Source organism: Betta splendens, chromosome 4, assembly GCF_900634795.4.
Source record: "Betta splendens chromosome 4, fBetSpl5.4, whole genome shotgun sequence".
Lineage (NCBI taxonomy): Eukaryota > Metazoa > Chordata > Actinopteri > Anabantiformes > Osphronemidae > Betta > Betta splendens.
This window is the reverse complement of record NC_040884.2, coordinates 13,132,463-13,157,812: the sequence shown is the minus strand read 5'-3', so window position 1 is coordinate 13,157,812 and position 25,350 is coordinate 13,132,463. Positions and strand designations below refer to the sequence as shown.

Genomic DNA, 25,350 nt, shown 5'->3' with positions numbered 1-25,350 from the left:
TGTAGTTTATTAGCGTATGGCTTTAACTTTGGAGGTTATTTTCGTAACTTCCGTTTGCAGCCGCCTTCTTAGCCGTGATCGTCGCTGGTGTGTCGCTCCCACGGAATTACTGACAGACGTCTGTCACCGGTGATGGACGGAGGCCCCGCGGCCCTTCCGGCTGCGTCGCCTGGCTCCTCAGGGTCAGCCCCCAGTTTAAGGCAGGTTGGAACATTCATTTAGGAACAGCGCTATCGGTGTAGTTTTATTATCTGGCAAATGTACGTTAGCCTTTACTAGTTTAAACGTGCTGCTCTACGCTGTTTCATTATCACAGTATCATGAATGATTTACTGCGCAAGACTTTGATTTGGCGAAACAGATTCGGAGCACTGACATTATTCTCAGCGATCAGTAAACCAGGGTCAGACTTTTCCTAGCAGCTGCTCCACATTTGCGTTATGCACTGCGCCACGAGCGGATTCCACTTGACTGAATCCACTAACCATCTTCTTTTGTCAAATATTGCTAAAAAAAACGTATTCCCACAGAATTGTTCCCTTTACTTTTAAAAGAAACGTCACATCTGACTAATAATAGAAAATGAAAATGAAGGTCCTTGAACGTTTTTGTTTAATGTGTCAAATAAACAAAAATCACATTAGCTACAAACAGCGGAGCCAAATGTCGTACTGTTTTTTGAGAAATTGTGCAACCGGATAAACTGCAAAGACAATCACCAATCATTCTATTTATCTATCATTCTATCATCCAGTTATAGTAAAATATGATAATATGAATTAGACTCATCAATTTAAAGTTTTCAGTATAGTAATCTCTGTTCTACATATTTAAGATCATTTAGGATGTACCGTAATTAAAGCTATATGGCTTTGCAATGGTACACATCAATTATTGATCATCCTTTTCACTTTCATAAATTCAAGCATTTCCACCTTTACCTGGATATAAACACAGCATTATTTATATTTTAGCAAACAAAAGGAATCATGATGAACTATAACTTGCGCCTGCAGCTGCAGGTATAAATAGCCTGTTATTGTCACGTCTTCCTTCTCCCACTGCTTTTCATACCATGAGTCAAAGACAGGCGTGAGCTCCAGGTCAGATCATCTCCAGGAATCTGAGGCGTTAGTCACGTTTTGCATAGAAGACGTGGGACAGATAAACACATGTTTACAGGTGTAGTCCACCGCTCCGCTGTTGTTCACAGCATCATTGTGAGAACACCTGGGCTGGATTCAGCTGAGTGGATGTGACTGATTATTACAGTCATGTGAATAAGCAGCAGTTCCTCGCGAGCTGACCTCTGCACGGCGGTGCTGACTCTGCAGCTAGAGTTTGGCTTCAGCCGAGCTCCGTCACCCATTTCTGTATAACATACGGTCAACCATAAAAGAACAAGTGCACAATATGTTTTTATTGAAGTCGCTAGATTGGTTATTGGCACAATCAAGGCAGCTCAGGCCTATAAGAGCTATTACAGCTACAGTAATTACAAATGATGGCAAAAGGTGAAGAGGGAAAAAAAGAGCCAACAGGTCCACAATGTCTGTCAGTAATTCTTCCTGAGGATTAGATAGATACAGATACTTTACTGATCACCTTGGGGAATTTAACCCTCTGTATTTGAGTCACACACAAGGTGGCAAATGGGGAACTTTGTTATTCTTGTGATTGTTTGAGAACAAAGCTAAACTGTTAAACATGTTCTCTAATATTCAGTGCAATTTTGAAACAATACCTCAAAGCGCAGGAGAAGGTCTGTCTGTCTTTCTGTGACATGTACATACTCATACACACAGTATGTTCTGGTGCAAACAGGACTCTCACTTCACTACGAGTCTGACATGGTGTAAGTGTAAGTGGAGCACATTTATATAAACTATATCCAGTGATGCAGTGGTTCGGGCTCGGCCTCAGCTTCAGCCGCGAATCCGCATCCTCAGCAGCTGGAGGGAAGACAGACGAAGGTTAAGGCCTTTCATTGGTAACGGTGGTGTGTGTGTGTGTGTGTGTGTGTGTGTGTGTGTGTGTGTGCGTGTGTGTGCGTGTGTGTGCGTGTGTGTGCGTGTGTGTGTGTGGGGGGCGCTTTCTTGCCTGTTGTCGTCTTCTCCGTTGACTTCAGGAGTTGAGTTATTCTGCAGGTTGGACCTGTTGATGCCGGGGATCAGAGGGGCGCCGGGCAGCTGGCCTGGTCTGATGGGCTTAGCTGGGTTGGACCCGGACAGGTGATGTGGTTCAGTTTAGGAACGAGGTCATTCAATAAAAAATATTGTCAGAAACTAGAGGTTCTATTTTGCAGAGGCATGGAGTACGCGTGTACCCACCGATCTGTGCCGAGGCTCTCCGGCCCATGTTTTTGGGCCTGACCGCGTCCTTCATGCGCTCCACCTCCTGCTGGTAGCGGTTGCGCTCGCGCGCCGCGCTCTCCTTGGCCTCCTTCAGCGCGGCCTCCAGGCCTATGACCCGCTCGGCGGTGGCCCGCAGCCGCTTCTCCAGCTTAGGGATCTCGCAGCGAAGGTCCGCGTTGTCCCGCACCAGCTGCAGGCAAGCGAACAGAGCAGCGCAAAGCGTGAGGACGCGGGCGGGTCCGAACCGCGGGCGGGTCCGAACCGCGGGCGGGTCCGAACCGCGGGCGGGTCCGAACCGCGGGCGGGTCCGAACCGCCAGGCTGCTCGCTGGGCGCTCGCACCTACCTGCTTGTGGACCTTGGTCAGCTGCTCCAGGTTGTTCTCCAGGAAGCTGATCTTCTGCTTCTGGGCCGTGCTGCCCTCCTCGCCGTCCGTCCGGCCATTCTGCCCAAACACAACAGCTTCTCAACACTCACGCCTTAAATAGCGCCTTTAACCAGGAACTCGTGTAAATGAACAGCGACACGACTGAAACTGAACCTAACTCACTGACTCTGCATTCGTTCGGCAGCTTAGTGGACACATAAGCATCCTCTCCATTGGTGCCTGAAGGGAAGGTCTGCAGTCTGAGGCATGTTTACAGCAGGCCGACAGCAGCAGACTGAGGACGTGTGCAGGTTGTCTGCGTCCTCCTTCATTTGTGTCATTAAGCAGACTCTCTAATTCACTGCTGCTCTTTTGAAGAATCGCATGGCCTACTTATCTTCCCCCGGGTTCATTAAAGCTTCATGACGGTGCAAATTAAACCAGCGCACCAGCCGAGCGTCGTCTCATCGCATGGTAAACGATGCAGACGGGGCCTATGGGACATTCAGTCACACACATGCACACGCTCAGCAGCTCCTCACCTTTTTGACTCGCGAGGCCAAGTCCTGGACGAAAAGCCTCCTCAGGTTGTGGAGAGTCTGCAGCTCCCGAGCCTGCGTGAAGGTGAGAAAGGGCGTGTAGCTGTTAGTCACCTCCTCTTTTGCCCATTCAATCCTTCATTTATTCATTTATTTAGCTGCTTGACAGTTTTAAACCAATGCCACCACTGACCACAGTCTCCTCCAGTCCCTTGAGGTCCTGCTTGGCTTGCTCGCGTCTGTCCTGCAGCACCCTGCGGAATGTAAAGGATGGCACCTTATTGTTACAGACAGCCAGATGTTGGTGGTGAGGGCGGAAGTTACGTGAGCTCCTGCAGCTGGCGGCTCTTCTCCTGCTCGGCGGCTTTCAGCTTCTCGTGCTCCACCCTCAGCCGCTCCTGCTCCAACACGATCTCTTGGTTCTGACTGCACACAAGGCACGAGTCACACTCAGCGGGAGGTGGTGTTGGTGGTGGTGGTGTGTGTGTGTGTGTGTGTGTGTGTGTGTGTGTGTGTGTGTGTGTGTGTGTGTGTGTGTGTGTGTGTGTGTGTGTGTGTGTGTGTGTGTGTGTGTGTGTTGGGAGGGGGTTCTTACTCCTGCAGCTCAGTGATCAGCTTCTCTTTGCTTTCCAGCTCATCCCTCAGGCTGCTGATCTGCCTCTGATGGACCTCTCTGTGAGACTGGATCTGCTTCTCCACAGCATCCTGGGGAATCACAAAAGATGCTGATGATGCTGGATACAGAAAATATCTGTGATCTGTGTCCACAACTCAAAGGATGACTGACACACCTTCACTTCATTAGCAGACTGGATCTCATTCTCTTTCTCCATGGCATTAACTTTCTCTGGAAAGAGACAAATAAACATGGACATCAGCGCTTTGAACTAAATGTTCATTATTGGACTACATTTACTTCACTAGGAGAGTGAAAGCTACAGTATATGTGAAATGCTATGAAACAGTAGCATAAAAAGAAGTGAACAGGCCACAAAGAGCAGTCAGTGTGTGTGTTAAGGGCCTCAGGGATCCAGGTTTTCAGTGAGTGGACCAAGTTCCTGTACAGGCGTGGTCCTGTGCTCACCTTGGGCTCTGATTCGGACTATTTCCTCATTCAGGGAGTCCACGGTTTCCTCCAGCTGCCGTTTCTTCTGCTCCGCGTTCTGGACGCAGTCCGTCAGGGACTTGATTTTAGCCTCATGCTGGACACAACACGCAACATAAAAGCACGTTGCATCGGCGTGTTGAAACCATGACATCTGTGGGTAACAACTCGCTTCCGTTACTATGGTGACAGTCTCCACGGTGGCAGATGCGGTTACCTGGGAGATGCGGAGCTGGCAGGCCGTCAGCTCGCTCTCCATCGCCCCCGTCCTCTGGAGGTTCTCAGACTGCGTGCTCTCCAGCTGTTTGCTGCGCTTCACCATCGTCTTCACCTCGGACTTCATCTTGCTGATGTAGAGACGGGCCACGGTGAACTCTTCATCGATGAGCCCTGTGCTCTCCTGTTGCTGATGGATGGAAAAACAAACGGCTCTGCATGGGAACAGCTGCACCGCTACTTGAATAACAATGATCTTATTGTTCCTGATGAGGTTAATTGATGAGTGACTATGATTCGCGCGCGGCTGCTCCTCAGAGGTGAAGATCGGGCCTCGTGCGTGGGCTGGATTGAGGCAGTTGCCATTTTCGAAGTGGTACTGTGTGTTTTAACGAGAGATACTTGACCTGCCGCTTCTACCGAGGCGCGCTGTTTAAAATAGAACGACTCAACGCTCTTGAAAGCCACAGAAACGGAGACTAAATCTTCTTACAGGTGAATAATCGTGTTTCTAATACTTTCCAGCAAATTACTAGAATCTGGCTCTGGGAGACATCCTTTCTATGGGGGGTTGGACTGGGGGGGGTAGGGTAGGTTGAGCCCAGCCGCACTGACTGACAGCCGTCACCTTAATGTCGCTGCTTCCCAAGGCAACGCCGATCTCTGCCAGGTCTTTAAGCAGTGATGACATCATCTCAGTGACCCTCTTCCTCTGGTGGTTGGTCATCTCCTTCAGCTTCTGCAGTTCAGAGTCAATGGAGGCCAAGGAGCTCTGGTAATAGATGAAGCACAACATTAACACCACCTCTGATCGTTTCCTGCTGCGGTGAGATTAAAGCCAACGGCCGGATTTCCTGCTGAGACCGAACGGCACCGGTGGACTCAGAGCCTGGAGCAGCTGCAGTACCGACTTCTCGTTGAGCTCCTCGCTGAGCGCCTCGAACTCTTTGGCCTTGTCCTCCACCTCTTGACTCTTCTGGTCGTAGTTGACGGCCAGCTCCTCCAGCGCCTGCAGCACCTCCTTCACCTCCTCCTTGGACGCTTCATTCTCCGCCAGCAGCCGGTTCAGCTCTGTCTGCAGCGTGTCGTGGTCACGGCGCGACGACGTCAACAGCTGTGGATGAAGCCAGGTAGCGGAGGTGAAAGGAAGGGTCCAGGTGAACGAGAGAAAGGGACAAATGTTGGTTCTGCACAAAACACATATGGTGTGTTAAATGTGTGCAGGTGCTGGTTGATGCCCGTGTGCTCTTTCCTGCAGAGCTACTATGGATCTGCCTTTATGCTAAGGACGAGATGGAAGAGAGACAGTATTGTGTCACCTCTTCCTGGTCCAACATCTGCTGCTTCAGCTTCTCCGCCAGCTGAGACTGCTGGTTGATCTCCTCGTCCTGGACAAAGGTGGGAAAACGAGGAAGGAGAGAGGGAAGGGAAAATATAATGCATCAGAACATATCATGCAACAATCGGATTCAGGGAACAGTGTGACCTTGGCGCCACCTGCTGGACAGAAGAGGAACTACATGTGGCAAGAGCTACAATGGCGTCACCACGACAGACAGACAGACAGACAGACAGACAGACAGACAGACAGACAGACAGACAGAGCGAGCCTCCTTCTACCTTGTCGTCCAGTTCCTTGTAGAGTTTGGTCATTTCAGACTCATACTTCTGCTTCTCAGCGTCTGTGAGTTTGACTCCAGCCGTCGTGCCGACACCGGCCGTGGCCGCTACCTTATCGTTGTTCAGGGCGCTTTCCAGGGCCTGGACCTCTGCTTTGGCCTTCTCCTTGTCAAACTGCTCCTCCACCGGGACACTCTCTCCTGCAGAGGCAGCATGACAGCGAACGCATCACGATCAAATCCGCAACCCTGGAGTTTTAGTTACATTAATGTGGAATATAGCTTGTTATGACTGGCCACAAATATTCAGAACTAATACATGTGTTGTATTTAAAGATTGTAAATTACAATAACATTTCGTCTGTGATTATCAGGTCGTTGCATCTGAGCAGAGGCAGAATGCAGCAGGAGTCAAAGAGCCCGTGCAGAGGTCACCTTTCCTCCAGCGGCTGAGCTCGTTCTCCAGCCAGGTCACGGTGCTCCTCAGCGTCTTGTTCCTCTCCTTCTCCTTCTCCCACTTGATCTTCCACTGCTCCGCCGTCAGCTCCACGTTCAGACTCACCGTGTTCTTGATGGTCTTCGCCCTGCGGAACAGAGAGCCCGTGAGGCCACGCGGCACCAACAGGGGGCGCCGTTCCCGTGGCGGTACCTCTGGCCAAACAGCAGCGTGGACCTGGTCTCGGCGTCGTTGAAGGAGGACGGCGAGCAGCAGATGACCATGGTGGTGCGACAGTTCCCTCCCAGGGAGTCCTGCAGGATGCGGGTCATCTTGCTGTCTCTGTACGGGACGTAGGCCTGACACACGCACACACAGCGATGAGCTCGTGGCTCGACTCGACTCAGGGCTGACCCGTTTGCAGGCGCAGCAGTGTCTCACCGAACCCTCTGCCAGGGCCGAGATCACGTTTCCCAGCGACGACAGGGACTTGTTGATCATCTTGGCCTCGTCCAGCACCGTGCCCTCGGCGCCGGTTTTACCCACCTGTCGAGCAGCAAACAGCAACACAGAGACTCAGACATTGGTGATGATGCTTTCAGGCCTGAAAATGGATAGAATGACGCGTGTCTCAGTCTTCCGGTGTGTTTTCCTGCTTTGTGAATTTATTCCTGTCTCCTCCTCCTGCTCTTCACAGCGTGTTGTGTTCGCTTCCTGCCTCGTGCGGTGATGTTTACTTTGGCTCGTTCCCCCCCCTGTTTGCAGCCGGTGCGTTTGGACGCGCGTGATGAGCGAGGTACCTTTTCACTTCCAGCCAGATCCACGAGGTAGAGTTTCCCAGTGAGCTTCTGTTCAGTCTGGGTGTTTTCCTGCTTGATGTTAATGAGGAAGATGCTGTGGCTCCGGGAACTGTGCTCATTCATGTCTAGAACACAAACACACACATGAGGCATGGAGCAAACATAGATGTTTTAGTTTGAAATCAGTGATTAATGACATGAATCAAGCCATTGCATGAACTGAGGTGAAGCTTTTCACAGCCTCCGTAGACTGAACGTGAACGGTGGGTGACATCATCGCCGCCGCTGCTTTCTGATCGCGCCCGTCTGGACCTTCCTCCTTCGTGCGCCTGCGGCTTGTGGGAGCAGTCAGGAGACCCGGCGAGGGCGAAGCCACGGGACGCGGCAGCACTGAAGCTCCCAGTGTGCGGAACTCACTTGTGACGGCCACGTGTCTGTTGTTTTTGCCCTCGTCGATGGCGTCCATGACCTCGTCGGGGCTGCAGACGAAGCGCTCGGTACAGCCCTGAGGACACAGCACAAGGAGAGGCTGTGTTCAGCAGCCCCACGGCAGCGCCCCTGCGGATCGCGGCGCTCGTCCCCCGTCTCCCGCGCCACTGCCCTGCACCTGAACACACCGCGGCCTCACCTTGACGTACGGCACCCTGTTTTTATCCTCGTGCACCGAAAGGTTGGTCTTCGATACTGTGGAGTGAAGCGGAGGGTCATTCTGATGTTTGCATCAGCCTCTGATTGGCTGACAACAATAGAGGCAGGAACTGTACCGTCTAACAGGTCCCTGATTTTATCCAAGTAGATTTCAAAGTATGAAACCTGGGAAGCAAAAACGCATGTTAGGACTTGAACGCTCTGACTTGACGTGTTATGATGCCTTCAGGAGGCAGAACATACTTTGATGTGAAACTCCAGGTTCTCGTCCATGGAGTAAATGTAGTTGAAGATGTCTTGAACAATCCTGGGAATGATGCCCATCATATCTGGGTCATGGAGTTTCCCCTGTAAAGAGACATATGAATGAAGCAGCATGTGTCTCGCTCCGTGCACGCGTGGCAGCGGCTGTGTTACCTCCATGGTGTGTGTTTTGCCAGAGGAGGTCTGGCCGTAGGCGAATATCGTCCCGTTGTACCCCTCCAGAACATCTGCCCTCGGCAACACACAGACATGACGGGGTTAAACGTGCAGCGCCGGCGCAGACGCCGCGTGGGCCGCGCGGAGCAGCTCACCTCTGACGATCTTCTGGGCCACAGCGTTGTAGAACTGCACCTGAGTTGTGTTGGACTGGAACACGCGGTCGAAGTAGTACGGCTTCCCCTGTGGACGGAGGCACGCGGGCCGTGTTAGCGCCACCGGCACACAAATGCTTCTATTATTAACCACTGCCAATGAATAGAAAATGATCTTGGTGTAAAATCCGGATTTAGGGACATGTGATGGAACTGTTTTGTTGTTTCCATGACTACTGAGCATCGTCTGCTGAGGAAGAACATAACAGAAAGTCAAACACATACAACCCATACTTTATTAACATTTATTAACATTAATTAGAGCTGGTATCTGTTAGTTTAAGCACCGAGGCCTGAACCAAAGCTTCGACTGCTTCACATCAAACACCGTGTGAGTGGAAGCTGGTACCAGAGAACAAAGAAGCCCTTCATCTTCTCAGCGTCAGCGTTTATAGATACATGTACATGAAGGAGGTGGTGACCCAAACAACTTTTCGTGTGCTCCCATTTTCCATCTCGGCATTTTAAATCATCCTCATCCTCTATCGTTAGTTACCTGAAAATGTCCGATGCTGATCACTCGTTTACATTTATGAGACCTTAACACCAGAAGGGTCTCTGCTTTTTAGTGCTGTTCTTCCGCCTGGAGCTGGAGACATTAACCAGGACTGATTTACTGTTTGTTGTTATGATGGGTCCTGCGTTAGCAGGATTTTCAGTTGTCTCCTGTTGAAGAATCTTTAGACTAAAACAGGCTAGAATACGTCTGTTCTCCTATGTTCTGGTTCTGGTTCCGGTCACACACTCACCGCGATCTGCACACAGTCCTCCCCCTGAAACTTTGGGATGTACTTGTCCCCCCGGGTCACCTCCGAGCTGTTCAGTGGCCTGAAGCGACACACCACCTTGATGGTGCACTCTGCCGGGTCCGCCATCGGCCCGGTTCTGACGGATGGAAGGATGGAGGGACAAGCAGACGGGCGGATGGATGGACGGTCGTCCTGCAGCTCCGGTCACAGCCTCACAGCGTTGCAGTGGCTGAGCAGAGTTAGAGCTCCAGTAATAAACGAATAGTCACTTCCATTGAAGTGTTGGCGTTGGTGCCCTCGAGCGTTGTCTTCAAAGTAAAATTAAGAATATTTAAAAAAATTAAGTTCTGCAAATAAAGACTAAAGAATCTCGCACAAAACAAAAGTTGAGGTAGAAGTAAAAAATGAAGAATGGTCGACTTTGATGTAGAGACAGAGCAGGGAGGGTCTGAAACATAGCCCGAGTCCTTCTCATATGAACACAGCGTCACATGGGAAAGTGGTTGGTTGGTGTCAGGATGTGCTCAGAAGAAGTGAGCTTTCACTTTATTATTGTACTGATTTATTAAATGACTGTGACATTATTTGAATGTGAGAGTTCATAGCACCTGGTGCTTCTTTGCCCCCTACAGCCTGTCCCCACTTTAGAACTTTAACCCATGGTGGCTCCAAATACATCAGACTGATGAGGTGAACACGGTCCATGTCACACATAACATGATCCTTTAGACAATGGTCACCCTTAACTAACAATCACACATATTCAATCACATGATATGTCTTATATTAGACGACTCCCCAGAAGCTAAGATCATGTGAGGTCATTACCCACAATGCATCCAGATGTTAAGAACAGGAGGGTTTATAATCACTAAGACGGTCATTGGTGAATTGTACGTGACCTTAATGCAACAGTCGTGTTTTTGCTCTGTATGGAAAATCAAACAGAACATGTTCAACATGTCTTTAGAGCCAAATGTAGCTTTTCTGTAAAAAGTCAAGCTAAGACTAACTGTATGTTCTAAGAGGAGCCAGCAGAGGGCAGCACACGCCCGAAGGACTGAATGAATTACACGTTCATAATCAATTAATCTGTCCTTTAGATACTGGAGGAAGAAATTAGAGTGAACATAGATGTACACAAGTTTTATTCAATAGAAACTGCAGCATTAGACAAGTGCTGTAGCTGTAAACCATCACACACGCACACACGCACACACACACACACACACACACACAAAGCTGAGCGCCAGGGGATGAGACAGTAAATCACTAAAAGCTAAAAGAAAGTACAGTCCAATAACATAAAAAAGAAGGGAAGGGAGGGAGAGAGGGAGAGAGGGGGAGAGGGCCAATGCTATCACACTTGACAGTGCAGCTCCACCATGTGGCCTCTTTAATGTCTTACCGTCCTTAACGGATAAAAGTATAAATTAGTCCTACAGGTACATCTTCTAGATAAATACGTGTTTACAGAATGTCCAGAGGTCCATGCGACACATATACATACACAACAATAAATATTGGATATAGTCACGGTACAGCATCAAGAGGGTTTTATCAGCATTCACAAACCAGCTGAGGAAAGGAATGTGTGTGTGTGGTTAGGGTTTAATAAAGGGGTTGCTATGGTTACTTGGTTTGCTGCAGAAGCACCAGTGAGCTCGTCCTCCAGGCTTCAACCTGACACACAGCGAGAAAGTGGCGGCAGCAACGGACGGACTCTAAAACCTACGTCTGCTTCATGCTCTGGGCTGGTGGTGGACGGTTAGGAATGACTAGCAGCATCCCTTCTGGTTGCTAAGCAACGGTCTCCACGGGCAGAAGAGGCGCCTCTTTGAGGCTGCACATCCCCAAACTGAACAGTGCGGGGCCTATCCCACGTCCAGCGGGCCGTTCCTCAGCGGGTTGTGAACGCTGGCACAGCGAGAAGAAGCGGCTTAACGCATGAACGCTGGGTCACAACAAGGTTGGACCGTTGGACGCACCTAGAAGTCAAGGATTCAGTCTGTGCGGAGTGAGTCCTGCGCTTCAACATCCGTTCCACATCAGTTGGACGCGCCAGTAAACATAGGTTCAGTGATTCAACTCAAGAGAACTCAGGAAATCGGTCGATACTGTGGAACAAACGCATGACGCTGTCACAAACACACAGTGGATCCTCTACAGCTCATTGCAGGTGCCGTTAACGCATATTCAGTGCGTTTCTCAGTGCACATGGTTCATAATATGCAGTAAAGGGTCATCTCATTATTAGAACATCGTCAAACAAAACCCTGCACTCCTCGTCATCCAGCCTGAGTCAGTGCAGAGTCAGTGCAGAGTCAGCGCAGGTGCCACAGACGCCTGCTGAGCTACGATGATGGACATGAAGCAGTGAAGCCATGATTCCAGCAGGAGACGCCGGAGCCTCTAGGTTCTGGTGCATCTCACCTCTGGCCTTAGTTCATCTGATGTCCGATTGAGACACACTGGCTCTATTATGCGATGCACTGTGTGCGTAGTTTGGGGTAATGGGAAGATTCGAGCCATGATGCTGTGGCTTACGTCAGACTGGAAATGTTTGGAGTCTAATGTAATTAAAGGTTCAAGTTTGCCCTTGGGTGCACAAGTGATTTTGTGTGTGTAAATTGTGTGGAAGTTTACTTGGAAACGAACATTCTGGATCTTTCAGCTGATGGATTAAATACTTCTAAGTATTTAAGCAGCTGTCTGAAGTTACCACCTGACATTGAACCTTTGTGGACTGAACCACTCTTTGCACCAACTGACTTGCTCCGTTCACTTCCTGTTCTCCATAAAGTATCTGCTTCTCCTGCTGCAGCCTCATCAAACCTGAGCTCCAGATTTATTTATTATCAGACAAGGGGGAAAGTCTATATGTGCATGATAAGGTCCATGCTTATCTAAACACAGATAGCTTATCAGCACTGGACTGCTTCACTGCAGGCTCCGCTAGGCTCAGGCTCCTGACCTTAAATCAAAACACTAACACAATACGTCATGAATATTCTCATGATCAATGGACGGCAGCATGGATCTGCGGGATTCTGTCTGAGGCCTGATCAGACATAAAGCTTTCATTTACTCAGAAACGAGACTCATTTGGTCGAAATTGAGGCGTGAGGAGCTGAGTGCTCCCAGTGACACTGCAGGTGGTTCATCAACTTCTCTGTTTAGACAAACGAACACATACGGTATTCAGGTGAGGAGGTTTACAATGTTTCATATCTACATTTTCAGTAGTTGTCACTTATGGAGTATTTGAGCAAAGTTTAAGAACTACACAAAGAAAAACCAATGGTTTGGCTCGCAGGTTGTCAAACCTGGTGCTGTCTATTCTGACAAGACTCAGATTCAGTGTAGCTGCATACACAACATAGAAACGATGCCTTTAAGGATAAATCTGATGATGCTGATTTTTCCCCTACGGTTAAAAAAAAGCCGCAGTTGCAAAAACAGCAGTAATCATATATTCACACACTGTCAATAAGTAAATGTGACACTTTTGTGTGCATTTGCAAATATGAAAACGTATGGAGCTTAATATGAAAACAGTGAAATCAGAAGCAACCTGTTAAAGGTGGAACTGAACTGAAAAGTCACAAACACTAATCACCAGCCGCAGAACTCCACTCACGGTGACTGGCGCGATTTAAGTAGCTGCACCTTGAATCAGGATCAGTGGCCTCAGTCACGTGTCACAGCAGATTAAGAGGGAAGACACTGAAGCAAAGACGGATCTGTTCCATCCTTTCATTAACTTCCATGAAGTTGCCTGCATCTCTGTAAAGGAGGCTTCAGCACAAACGCGTCCGACTGATGTCTCCCACATGTTACAGCTTTTCTGTAACGCATCATTGCATGAAACCAGATCCGTAGATCTGTTCACTTGTATCACACACAGAGAAGCAACGGACGCTGACGCTATCGACACGGACGTCTTTGTAACATTCACTTGACGGAACCAGAGCGGCCCGTTCTTCCTTGGCTGTTTGAGTTCGGACCCACAGTGTGAGGTGAAGACTCCCAGATGGCACCGGGTCACTCATCTCCACTCAATAATAATAATAATAATAATAATAATAATAAACAGGAATGACTTCCTCATAAATAAAAGAGTACTAAACACACGGTTTGTCCCACACTGTGGAGGCAGCGCGGCAGGAAACCATGACTCAGCAGATCTGACCTGCTGCGCTAACAGTACAGCGACATCCTACTCCGCCGCATTGCTTCGCTGATCAGGTAGGCCGGGCTGACCTCGGGCTCCTCCGTCATCACCGCAATGTTCTGCCATTCGCCACACTGATTGGACTTCTTGATGGTGTCCACCACGCAAAGCGCATAAAGGCAGTCCTCGAACGTGGCGGCCATGGTCAGAGGCCTCCCGTCCCACGTGCGCCGGTCCTCCTGGTCCTGGAAGGCCAAGCGCACCGCCTGGATCATACGGATCATCCCAGTGAGGTACGGGGCCGGGATGTCGCTGAAGGCCTTCTCCGGGAGGGAAGCCTTCTCCAGAGGGGTGCTGTCTTTGAGCAGCAGCTCCGGCCCGCGGCCCGCGGTACCGTTGTTCTTCTGTCCGTAAAGGTCCGTCCCCGTGACCGTCAGCCGGCCAACGGTCCCCACGACGATCACCTCCTGGCGAAACTCCCCCGGGACGTTGAAGTTCAGCGTGACGGTGCAGCAGGCGCCTCCTTCGAGTGCCATCTGGAAGGTGCAGAAGTCGTCGCTGGTGATCTGACGGATGCCCCTGATGTGGTCCGTCTGCTTGACGAACGTCTTGAGGAAGCCGTGGACTTTGGCCGCACGCTGCCCCGTCAGAAACGTGAGGAGGTCGATGATGTAACTGCCCACAGAGTGCAGGCCGCCTCCTCCCATCAGGTCGTCACAGCTCCAGTTGTACTTCTTCCCCAGGAGACTCCCACTGTGGACCTTTAGGGACCGGAGGGGGAACACATGAGGTCATTCTGTCACATCGTCGTCAGGACAACAGCTGAGACGCATCGCTGTCGTATTACCTGGGCCTCACAGACCAGAAGCTCCCCGATGTAGCCCTCCTCCAGGAGTTCTTTCATCCGAACAAAGGCTGGCAGGAAGCGCAGCACGTTTCCCATGATGCTCAGCAGCTTGGGGTAGTACTGGGCAGCTGACATCATTCTGAAGGCATCCAGAGGCGTGGCTGTCCTGTCACAGATCACGTTCTTTCCAATGCCTTCAAAAGGAAGGAGAGAGAGAGCCGAGAATTAGTCAAGCGAATAGTTTGCTGAATTCTGACAGGATTCTCTGCTTTAGAAGAAAAGAGAGAGAGAGAGAGAGAGAGAGAGAGAGAGAGAGAGAGAGAGAGGTTTATCCTCCCAGGCATACTGTAATATCCTCTCATCTTGAAAGCATCCCCTGAAGAAACAATGCACTGATACAGATCCTAGAATAACCGACTTATAATTCCTGGACCAGGTCATTAGAAGCCTTCACTAGAGCAGGGTGTGAAAACCAGCCGACCCGTCCACTCCGGCGCTGTCTCAGGGCATTTCAGCTGCTGAAACGCCCCATGCTAATCTGCCATTAGCTCCAGATCACCAGGCCCAATAATTAATCCCCCTGACCCAGTTCTGAGAGGTGCCACGTACCACCCAACTCATACAGAACAACAGCTGCCCCGCTGTGCGCTAGGTAAGGACTAGATGTTACACACTGGCTCATATTGATCTCGCCTTCACGCGTTGGCTAGCTGCTACTGTAAAAGGCCTAAAGCTCTATGTCACTGATCTGCAGCAGCACTTCAACCATGAACAAGGGTCAGACATAGAAACAAGGACCTTTATCTCCACATAAAGCTCAGAAAGGTCGAGGCTGCTCAGACCAGCAGCCTGTTGAATCATCAGAGCCGTTCAGCCACAGCTGGAGGTTCTTACTACACCTGAGCATAAAGGTGTCAAAAGAGGATGTAGGGATGAAAAACAATGTGACAATATTCATTTCATGAACTGAAGCTCAGCTCAAAGCTAAAGTCCTGCCCTGTGGGAAAAGATAAAACCTTCAACTCAGTACTTCAACATCCATAATTCATGTCCAAAACATCTCTAAGCAGGAGGCTGTGACGACAAAGATGCTGATGCTGTAGAAGAAGTGAAAAGAAAAACGATCAGCTGACAGCAGGAGAATCATGTCATGAGCAAAAAGCAGTTGCTCATTACAACAAGGTCCCATTTAAAGCTATTAAGGCATCATCAAGGTGTAAAGAATCATTTGTTCTGATCAGAGACACTGAGCAGAGCAGGTGGAGCCCAGTCGTTCCCTCAGTAGCAGCCTTCAGGCGTCTGATGTGCAGGGGAGCCACTTCCTGTCAGAGGGAATCAGCTCACCTCAGCCTGAAATGACATCCCGTCGTCTCACAGACCCGAGGCCTTAAATCTTCAAACCAAACGTTCAGACGTTCGCAGCCAGAGAATCCGACAGTGAACAGAGACGTTTGTGAAAAACATCTCATCAGAGACACTTAAAGAGAAGTGGATGAACACATGACCGGTCCAGTGCTCATCACAGATGTGCATGGTTAAACATCAGCCACTGGCATCAGCACTGGCAGCACTTTATGCCGCATGGTTTATGACCCAGAACACGAAGACACTGCTGTTCTTCCACAGACGCTGACAATAGCAGAGGTTTAAACGATGCCGTCACACATGCTTCACTGTTTATCGTTTTAGTTTGATACGACCATCAGGAATGCAGCTTTCCCTCAAGGCCTGCCTTCATTTAAAAGGTTCCGGAGCAGCAGGACGAACAGGTTGCGCCTCTTTGTGGCGTTCACACCTCCAGTGTCTGGTATGAAGGAAGGAAAGGCTGGAAGTGGTGACGGTGCAGGAAGCTCGGCCGCTGAGTGAGGGCGAGGCCACGTCACGCGCTGTGATCATTCATTGTCCATTGTTACGGGTTATTGTGGCGGGAGCAGCGATACAAACAGAGTCCACGTCCCCAGATCACAGCTCCCCAACGTGATGCTGGGACCAATGGCCGCAGAGGGAACTGCAAATGAGCAGGCCACAAGTAGAAAAGCTCGAGGAACGGGTTGGGAGAGGGAGGCATGCCTCTCCTGCAGGGCAGAGGTCAAGAGGACACACCCAGGGTCCGGAGGAAGGACAGGTACCGACAACGGCAGTGAGAGACCACGAACGCGTCGTGAGAACAACAACAAGCACGTGGTTTTACACAGTGTGACGCAGACACACGCTGTCTGTCTACGGACTGAATGTGTGTGTGAGAGCAAACATTAGTCTGTGGAACAAGGCTGTAATCACACGAGTGACCTGAGCCTTCTGATGGGAAGGTCCAGACACTCGGCTTGATGGACATTCTCAGCCTGTCCTGCAGCACGGACTCGACCAGACCTGTGAGCTGAGCTAACAGTGGCGCAGCGGGCTTGTTTGTCCAGAGCATCCAACAGACCCGTTCCTGAAGGAGGCAACATCAGGGAAGATCTGATCCCTCTGATCCAGCTCCAGCAGCACATCTGCTGTCCTTCACAGTCCTTAACTACAGGAGACCAGGAACCAACCAGAACTAGACCCCACATCGAACTTAGATTGAGAAGTGGCCGTAGTTGCTGAATACACACACACACACACACACACACACACACACACACACACACACACACACACACACACATACACACATACACACACACACACACACACACACACACACACACACACACACACACACACACACCATCAGTTCTGGTACTAGTTATTAGTAGTAATCACACTATCTTACAGTAGTTATTCGTCTATTAAAGTTTCTAAAGCTTCAGAGCGAAGCAGAGGCTGCTGATACACAGACCAGGCTCGTCCTTCATCCTAGATGTCATTCATCTAGAAGCAGTTTTTATTTTTCAAATGATCAGGTCATTTCTTTAAACCCTCTGTGTAAAACCTCACGTTCGTCTCCCTGGTCTCTGGGGTTTGAGTGCCACATTTCAACTGGGGCCCCACTAGCCAACACCGTTGCCATGACAACACGTACATAAAGCCTCTTACTGTTGGCAGCGGGCTGTGTGTGTGTTACAGCAGCAACAAGGTGGAAGGGCCGGTCAACATACGGTGAACATCAGCCTCCCAGTGAACCCTCCTCTGACTACTATGACCCATTAAAACCATCAGAGGCTCAGCAAACACTGGCATCAATCACTTATCGGTGTGATGTGGAGCATCTGAAAGCATTCCACGTCCGAATTCAGGCTCACACAGTCTCCTGAAGCAGAAGGCGGGCGGCTGGATGGAGGCTCTTTAACGCACCGATGGGAACGCTACAGCAGTGGCCGCACGCGTGTCTGTCTGTGTTTCAGTCCATTAGTGCTCAGCTATGAATGATGACCAGCATCGCTCACTCAGCCGCTTGCCTTCTGCTGATGCCCCTGGTTTCCAAGAAGCCTGTGTGTTTAAGTGCTGCCATTAACCTGATGTGAAGACGGATGATTACCAAAGCAGTGGTGAATGTTAAGGGTGGTGCAAAACCAGGAACAACTGACATGAGCCCAATATTATGGAGTTGTCCATTAAGGCCATCATCATATAAAAGCAAGTCCTACTAATACTAAGCTGAGCTAAAGTTAATCATTATTAAAAAGTCAACAGTGTGTGTGTGTGTGTGTGTGTGTGTGTGTGTGTGTGTGTGTGTGTGTGTGTGTGTGTGTGTGTGTGTGTGTGTGTGTGTGTGCGTGCGTGTGCGTGTGTGTGTGTGTCCTTCTCCTGCCACTCCAGAGCTGCTCCAGGGGCTAATTACTTCATGTACAGTATCACTCCTCTCATCACCACACACACACACACACACACACACACACACACACACACACACACACACACACACACACACACACACACAGCTGAATAATAGATGATAGTATCTGCACCACCAAGTATCAGAATATATATTGCTGTCTGAGCCATGAGCAGCACTACAACTATAATAGGTGACTCATGACCTTTAACCTTTACATTACAGCCTATTTCCAATCATCACGCCTGTCATTCAAACAAGTCCACCTGCCTGTGGCTGCCTGAGGATTTGACTAGATGAGTAGATTACTGTCTGTGGTTTACTGTATGCAAAACCACCGCTTATCATCGGCGTACGGGCTGACGCCAGCAGGAAGGAGCCCCGACGCACTTTATGCTGTCGTGAAAAGGCTCGTTCCTGCAGCTGGACAGATGTTATCTATTATCTGACCCAAGGTCTGCTCAGCGGTCTTAGCAAAGCGCTGGAGTCAGGGTGGGTTTAAAGCAGCCTCAGCAGCAGAGGAGGAGGAAAACGCCAGCCGGTCGCTGGCTTCCTGTCAGTGGAGCAGAGTGTCCCGTACATTAAAGGTAAGAGAGCGCTGAGGAGCCAGAACACGACGGGACCAAACCAAGGAAAGTCCACTCTGCAGGAACCAGGTAACGACTTTAATAGGTGATGAGCTCATTTGCATACAGGCTGTTTTCCACTGACACGACTTCCTCACTGCTGAACAAACAATCACAAAAGACAACAAGTGATCCGTTCACCCTGAGAGAAGCTATGGTCTCAATACTTTTAACTGACCTGACTTCAGGAGGTTACGTTATTATAGCCCTGTGGGTAAACAAGTCAGTGTTGGACTGTAGGAACAACCTGGATCTGACATATGAACATATAACCAAGGTGAGACATACAGCGAGCAGCAGAAACCTCACGTTTCTTTCTGTTCTCGGCAGGAAATGATCAGAAGAATCCTCCGTGTCAACACAGACACGTGGTCTGCACGCATCCCACGCCCCACAGGAAGCCACGACTCCGAAATGTCACTTCCTGTTGCATGCAAGCGCTGCTGCTCGCAGCCCCAGAGCCAATCAGGGCATAAAAACCAAGACGACACGTTAGTACCGCAACAGTTACCGTCGTCGGGGCCTGAGACAGCGTCACCTCTGCTCTCACGCGTGCAGCTGCCTCGTGTCCTCGGTCCCTGACGACCAATTAGGAGAGACAGGTGCTGCCACAACAGACATCTGAGCACACGACGGAGGCGCTCGCTGGGGGGAGAGACGGGGACTGCGTTCGGCCTCATCGCTGAGGTATTTAAAGCTGCGATGCGTCGACGTCATCACGCGGTCCTGACGAAGGCACAGGGCTGAGCAGCGCCGCAGGAAAACAGCTGATGCTCCTAGAAACTGGCAGTGACAGAGGATGCGTCCCCACTGCTTTGATGATTCATCTTACTTTTTCTCCAATTTCTTTTTGCACATTACCTAATGTTGATGTTATTCAATAAATATAATAGTTTTATATTATTCAACTGAACCTATAGTGCTGGTTTCTACTTTATTACAGCAGCTATTAGCACAGTGAGTTATTCCTGACTCTTCCCTGGCCTCTATCCCAGCTTCTAAACTCACTGGATAGAATTCCGCATCAAAAGCTCGCCTCTTTTTTCCCCTGGATTCAAGGTGAAACAAATGCAATTGTTCTGCCCCATATCAGCCCCTAAAAGCTCCACGAGGAGAAAGGATGGAGCCGTGTGGGGGGGGGGGGGGGACTTCTAGATCCCAGCGTTTTTGGGGAATGCTCACTTCACCGACAGAGACGCCTCCTTTCAGCCATTCATCGCGCACACAAAGGGACTGTCACGGCGCGAGCGGCCTCCTCGCCGCCGCTCCTCCAGCCCTTCCACTCCCTCACGCGCTCCCAGGCCCTCATTAGCATTTTAATGGGTATCAGGAGAACGTGAACGTGAACCAGTGGGAAAGCAGCCCGAGAGCGGCAGCGAGGCCTTGCCGCCTGTCGGAGGACTGGCCCAGTCACAGAAGCAGAAACCGGCAGACACATGAGCCTGGTTCCACTGGGTCAGAGTTCATACAGGGTGTTTAACATCTCTAGTTGAGGTCAACTCATTAAACAGGGTCGACGCCAAACGTGTGGCTGTTGAGGCAGTTTAGGAGCTGCGCTGTTTGCGCGACATCATCGTGGCGGCGAATGTCTGGTGGTGCTACACATGCACAGCTGCAGCCCTGGAGGGTCCATGTTTAAAGCAGGTGGAGACAGATCAGGTGACTAAATACGCGTCACCTTAAACTGGTTTCACCCAAAACAATGAGCTCAAAGGCACAAAGTGCTGCGAAGTCACTAACGCCGAGCGGCCATCACGACGCCAGAGACCGTTAGAGAGGAGCTCATTATGAGCAAGAACACTGGTGAATGACTTCATTTCATTCCTGTTCAGCCCTGTGATTTAGGATTTGTGTAATAACAGAATTTACACCAGTGACTGAACAAGGCCCCACTTCCTGTCGTCCCGCTTCCCATCACAGAGCCCATCTGAAGTCCCCTCCTCACCACTTCCTCCCTCACGCTCCGTCAGAACAGAACTCTGCACCTGAAACTCGTCTTGCGTTTCACTTCAGCTCTCACATCGCCTCCCGTGGCCCCGCGGAGGTGTCACCAAAATAAGAGCGCGCGCTTGCTGTTTCCAGGCGCACGTCACGACGAGGCTGAAAGAAGACCTGCATCACATGGAGCGGAGGTCGGAATGACGTTAATATGACAAGTGCTCTGCCCTGTTACCCAGTGACCCGCATCCTCTGTCTGCACTGAGCCGGCCTCCGCTCGGCTCAGTTAGGAAGTGGACCTTTCACGACCCAGCGGCCGAGAAACGCCGGCTCCAGCCTCACGTCGGCCCAGGACACACACCTGTGACGCCACACGCCTCGGGACGCCGCCACAGTCAGAGGAGGAGGACGAGGAAGGCGAAAGCAGCAGCTCTGCCAAACGGGAACGACCTGTTTGTGGTGAGGCGACGTGTGAGGAGGTCAAACCAGAACAACGCGTGGATCGAGTTGGTCGCGGCGCACGGCGTTTTTCCACGAGGACTATTAACGATCGGGCAGCGCTAAAACAACTAGGAACAGCTCCACAGCCGACGAGATCGGCTCGCGCCCCCACGGAACAGGAAGTTGGTTTCTGCGGCGTCACACCCCACGAACCGAGACGTGCGCAGCTCCCGTCATCGGCCTTCACTCCACCCGTCGTGGCCCGTTTGCATCACGGGGCCTCAGGTCTCATGTTGGGACTTAGCAAAGCTGATAAGTTGCTGCTTGTTCTGAGAAAAAAAACAAAAAAAAAAAACAACAAAACACAAACCACAGGTTGACTGGGACGCCGTCGCTCGCGCACAGCAACCCGCTAGCGCCGCGTGTGCGGGGAAACAGCTTGGCGCCTGTGCTGCCGCTCCACGGCATGGGCTCAGGCCAGTGCAGCGAACAAGGCGACAGTGTGAGAGTGAAAGGAGCCACAGTGGCTCTGTGACGGTGCCAGGACAGAGGTGTGGGTTACACACACGTCCCTTCACAGACCTCACCTGCCGCCGCTGCAGCCAACGCGCTTTGACCCCTGGGAGCGAATCCTCACGCTCGGCGGCTTTTTGTCAGCACGAAAACCTACTTTACGCTGCAAGAAGCCATGAACCAAGCCCGATCTGCCTCTGTCCTCGAGCCGACGTGTTTGCTGAGCAGCCGCGAGCCACTTCCTCCCTGAGTTTTGCATCTTTGGACCCGTCCGCTTTGCAGGTCACACGTCTGACCTCTTACGGCGGCCGCCGGCGGAGCGGAGCGTCTCCTTTCACGCCGCCTCCCACATGTGATGTGATCTCCCAAAGAAGCTGCCCTGCTCCACATTTAAAGTGGAGCAGCAGGTCTTTGTCTGCGTCCGGTTTCCATCCAAGTCTGTCCAACTCCTGTACGAGCATCTGGCCCCACGCAGACCGAGGGTGGGTGGGTCCCAGTCACACGACGTCCCGGTGCCGTTCATGGCTCATTTAGGATGTTAGCTAAAGTGATTCGGGTCTCTGGACCCATCCTTGGATAGTCCTGCTGGGACTCCTAGTGTTAAACTCTGTTGTTTCCCCACCTTGGACTTTGGCCCCTGAAGCAGCCGCTCTACCGGCACCAGCCTCAGAGCTCAGCGGGAGTCTCTGACCCAGAGCTGACACGTAACAGGATGAGTGGCAGCATCGGCCCCTCAGCATCACCCCCCCGCCTCCCCCACCAGCAGCACTCACCCAGCGTTTTGACCGCGATCTGCCGCGTCAGAGGCGGCGGCAGGTTGATGCAGACCAGGTCCACGTCCTGATGCAGCAGGACGTCGTCGATCCGGTTGGTGTAGAACGGCACGTTCATCTCCTTGGCCAGCTCCTCCGCCTCCTCCTGCGTCCGGCCCCACAGCGCCTTGACGGCGAAGCCCTCGTTCTTCAGCAGCGGGATGATCACCCTGGCGGTCAGGCTGGTGCCGAACACGCCGACCCCTGGAAGCATGGCTCGGCCGTGTTCGTGCGCGTCGGTGGGTCGGTCTGCGTGTCTGTCTATGGGGTTTCCGATGACTCGCGGCGCTGCGGCAGCGGCGGGACCGTCAGGTTTCCCATCCACCTGCAGCCAAACGCCCGCTGTGCTGCTGCATTGCGCCGCCTGCTCCGCCCGCGGTCGGGCGTGTGCCGCCGCCGTCCGCCCGGGGAAGATGGAGAGCCGAACCGGGCCGCTCACGGTGAGAAGGGCCGATTTAAACGCACCATTCCGGGCTGCGGCAGCGATCCGCGCACCGCCTGCGCCGAGCGGTGAAGGGCATGTCACCTCCCTCCAAAAGGGCTGCGGCTTCCGCCTAGACGACGCCACGCAGAAGAAACGACACCCGGACGCGACGCGGAGGCGACAGAGACGCTGCTTCTGTCCGCTACCCGCAGGACGACGCGGCGGCGGCGGCGGCGGCGCTTTGCTCCGAGTGCTCCTTAGACCTGCGCCGTCAAGGTGGACTACGAGGCCGGAAGCGCTAAGCGTGCAGCAATTTCAAAATAAGAGCACCCACGCTACGCGTCTCGTCTTAGTCTGTTTTTGTATCGGGACCGTTTCTGCGCAGAGACGTGAACACAGTGAATACAAAGCTTCCCCTCATAATGAGGACGCCTATTTTGCTCACACACGGACCAAAATAATCTTAGTTATTACATCCAATCTTCGAAGCGTCACGCGCCTAGTGTTCATGAAATGGAAAATCATATTAGTATTAACATTTATACAAGTATTATTGTTGTTAGTGTTCGTAGTGGTACAACGTGCGGCGTATGGCGACAATCTTTCTATTTCCGGGTTTATTCTCCACTTGACCAAGCTCTCGCTGCGCTCTCCTCCACACATTAACCCTTCAGGCCCCGGAAGGAATTAAAGCAGACGGAGAAGCTGCAGAGAAATACACAGAAACGTCAGGTCACAACACAGAGTACGATCACCACAACTCTGTGGGACAAAGAGGTAATGAAGTGCAATAATGCTAATAATTTACATATGATGTGTGGATCAGGACTGTGTTTGACTTATTTTCTATTGATCAAAGATTTGGTTGTAAAATTGTTGAACTGTGAGCAACGGTCAGTAAAAGTGTTATTATTATTTTGTTTTATTAATATTTTTATATATACTGTCTTCCTGTCCTGAACTGTGACTAGTCATCATATCAGGAGCCTAAATGTTCCTTCCACCCTCTACCTTCCAGTCTTACTCACTAAGCTGTGACGTACAGTACTTGTGTAATGGCAATAAAATGACTATTACTATTACTACTACCACTGATCTGACAGCAGCCATTGACACATACAGAAGATGTTTAAGTGGTGGCTGTGTGGCTGGTGACTCGCTGCGTCACATGTATTAATATAGTAGGTGTCACAGTGGTTCCTGTGTCAAACAGTTACAGTATTTAGTTTTAGTTGTGTTGTATTTTGTGATCTTTCTTCTTTGTTACATCTTTTAGGATCCAGTTCAGTTCAACTCCAATTTTAACGCTCTCCACTCTCTGCCGTGATCAGGTGATGGGAGCAAAACACGCTTCAGAAGATGGAAAAAGCTGGACGTCATAGCACAAATCAATATGATCCAGGCATAAACAATGCACAGCAAGATTATAAACAGGCTTATTTTGTGCATCTTCAACTGTCACGAACAGAAAAGAGCCCCACAGAGCAACTGACAGAGGTGAAAGGCAGCCGCAGAGTGAAAGGTCAAAGGTCAACTGTGAAGCATAAATAGAAACTAAATACAGCCTTTAGCTGAAACCAAGGAAACCAGCAGCTGAGATCTTTTTGAAAACCTTGATTATTTGAAAACACGTTCCTGACTTGTTGCAATACAAAATCAACTATATAAAAATATACAATGCATAACTTTCTTTAAACAGGTCAACACCTTGATGCGCACCACGCGTACTGAACATATACTGCAGACCTGAGAGCAGCTCTAAGATGAACTATGAACAACCACGAGTTGTGTAAACATGAAGCGCATCATGTTGTAACATACTGTGTCACAGTCACGCTCGGACTGAGTCAGATGCTGGTATGAGACAGGCGCCACGTGAGCAGCCGGGGTTGATCGTCCCATGGGATGGAGGGAGGGAGGTGCAGCCTGACACCCTACACAGCAGCGCCTCATGGTCAGACCAATGGCTCAGAACAGAACAGGTACCTCACTGTGCGTCTGTGAATATTTCCTAATGTGCCTCATGGTTTAGCTGAACTTGTGTCAGTGGGATGCAACGCCGCCATCTAGTGGAGGAAGGCGCCTGTGCATTCAACCCTTCAAACTATGGTTCTGAACCGTTTGTCATTTAATGGTAAAACATTAGCTTAGTGTAGCATGGATTATTACTCATCTCAATGTCAAAATGTCCGTATTCTACAGCTCTGTAGCAAAATGAGTTTAAAAGCTAGCTCTGTAGCGCCTGCCAAAGGGGAGGAGATTAAACAGTTTGTGTGGGGTCAGCAGTGATGTGCTCATTGATCGCTCATTGCGATAGGCTGTAAACACACACACACACACACACACAC

The 25,350-nt window shown here is 50.6% G+C and overlaps 3 protein-coding genes and 2 long non-coding RNA genes across 8 annotated transcripts; 3 read left to right on the top strand and 2 right to left on the bottom strand.

Moving 5' to 3' along the window:
- Positions 1-1,405: 1,405 nt before the first annotated feature.
- Positions 1,406-9,601, bottom strand: LOC114854576 (kinesin-1 heavy chain-like). Of its 4 annotated transcripts, XM_029149123.3 has the most exons (26): positions 9,468-9,601; positions 8,659-8,746; positions 8,501-8,574; positions 8,327-8,431; positions 8,200-8,248; positions 8,064-8,119; positions 7,853-7,940; positions 7,436-7,560; positions 7,077-7,181; positions 6,849-6,994; positions 6,635-6,783; positions 6,201-6,400; positions 5,900-5,968; positions 5,488-5,694; positions 5,209-5,352; positions 4,582-4,770; positions 4,344-4,461; positions 4,051-4,106; positions 3,855-3,964; positions 3,584-3,685; positions 3,453-3,513; positions 3,263-3,334; positions 2,700-2,798; positions 2,331-2,544; positions 2,101-2,212; positions 1,406-1,952 (listed from the first exon to the last, which is right to left on the bottom strand). In XM_029149123.3, the coding sequence occupies exons 1-26, from the start codon at positions 9,591-9,593 to the stop codon at positions 1,946-1,948; spliced, it is 2,871 nt and encodes a 956-aa protein (XP_029004956.1). In that variant the 5' UTR covers positions 9,594-9,601; the 3' UTR covers positions 1,406-1,945. The 4 variants fall into 4 exon arrangements, with proteins under 4 accessions (XP_029004956.1, XP_029004954.1, XP_040926554.1 ...); XM_029149121.2 differs by lacking the exon at positions 9,468-9,601 and having other exon boundaries at positions 8,659-8,950; XM_041070620.1 differs by lacking the exon at positions 9,468-9,601 and having other exon boundaries at positions 4,582-4,764; positions 8,659-8,950.
- Positions 7,177-10,051, top strand: LOC114854580 (uncharacterized). The gene is made up of 2 exons (XR_008694340.1): positions 7,177-7,431; positions 7,676-10,051. It is a non-coding gene; the product is annotated as an uncharacterized LOC114854580 (long non-coding RNA).
- Positions 10,052-12,886: 2,835 nt separating this feature from the next.
- On the bottom strand, positions 12,887-22,792 carry gfod1 (glucose-fructose oxidoreductase domain containing 1). The gene is made up of 3 exons (XM_029149133.3): positions 22,540-22,792; positions 14,489-14,682; positions 12,887-14,402 (listed from the first exon to the last, which is right to left on the bottom strand). The coding sequence occupies exons 1-3, from the start codon at positions 22,790-22,792 to the stop codon at positions 13,668-13,670; spliced, it is 1,182 nt and encodes a 393-aa protein (XP_029004966.1). The 3' UTR covers positions 12,887-13,667.
- Positions 18,603-19,787, top strand: LOC129603936 (uncharacterized). Its single transcript, XR_008694341.1, has 2 exons — positions 18,603-18,904; positions 19,205-19,787. It is a non-coding gene; the product is annotated as an uncharacterized LOC129603936 (long non-coding RNA).
- LOC129603935 (uncharacterized) lies at positions 22,791-25,275 on the top strand. The gene is made up of 2 exons (XM_055507736.1): positions 22,791-23,779; positions 24,334-25,275. Exon 1 carries the CDS (start codon positions 22,791-22,793, stop codon positions 23,691-23,693), a length of 903 nt encoding a protein of 300 aa, XP_055363711.1. The 3' UTR covers positions 23,694-23,779; positions 24,334-25,275.
- Positions 25,276-25,350: the final 75 nt, after the last annotated feature.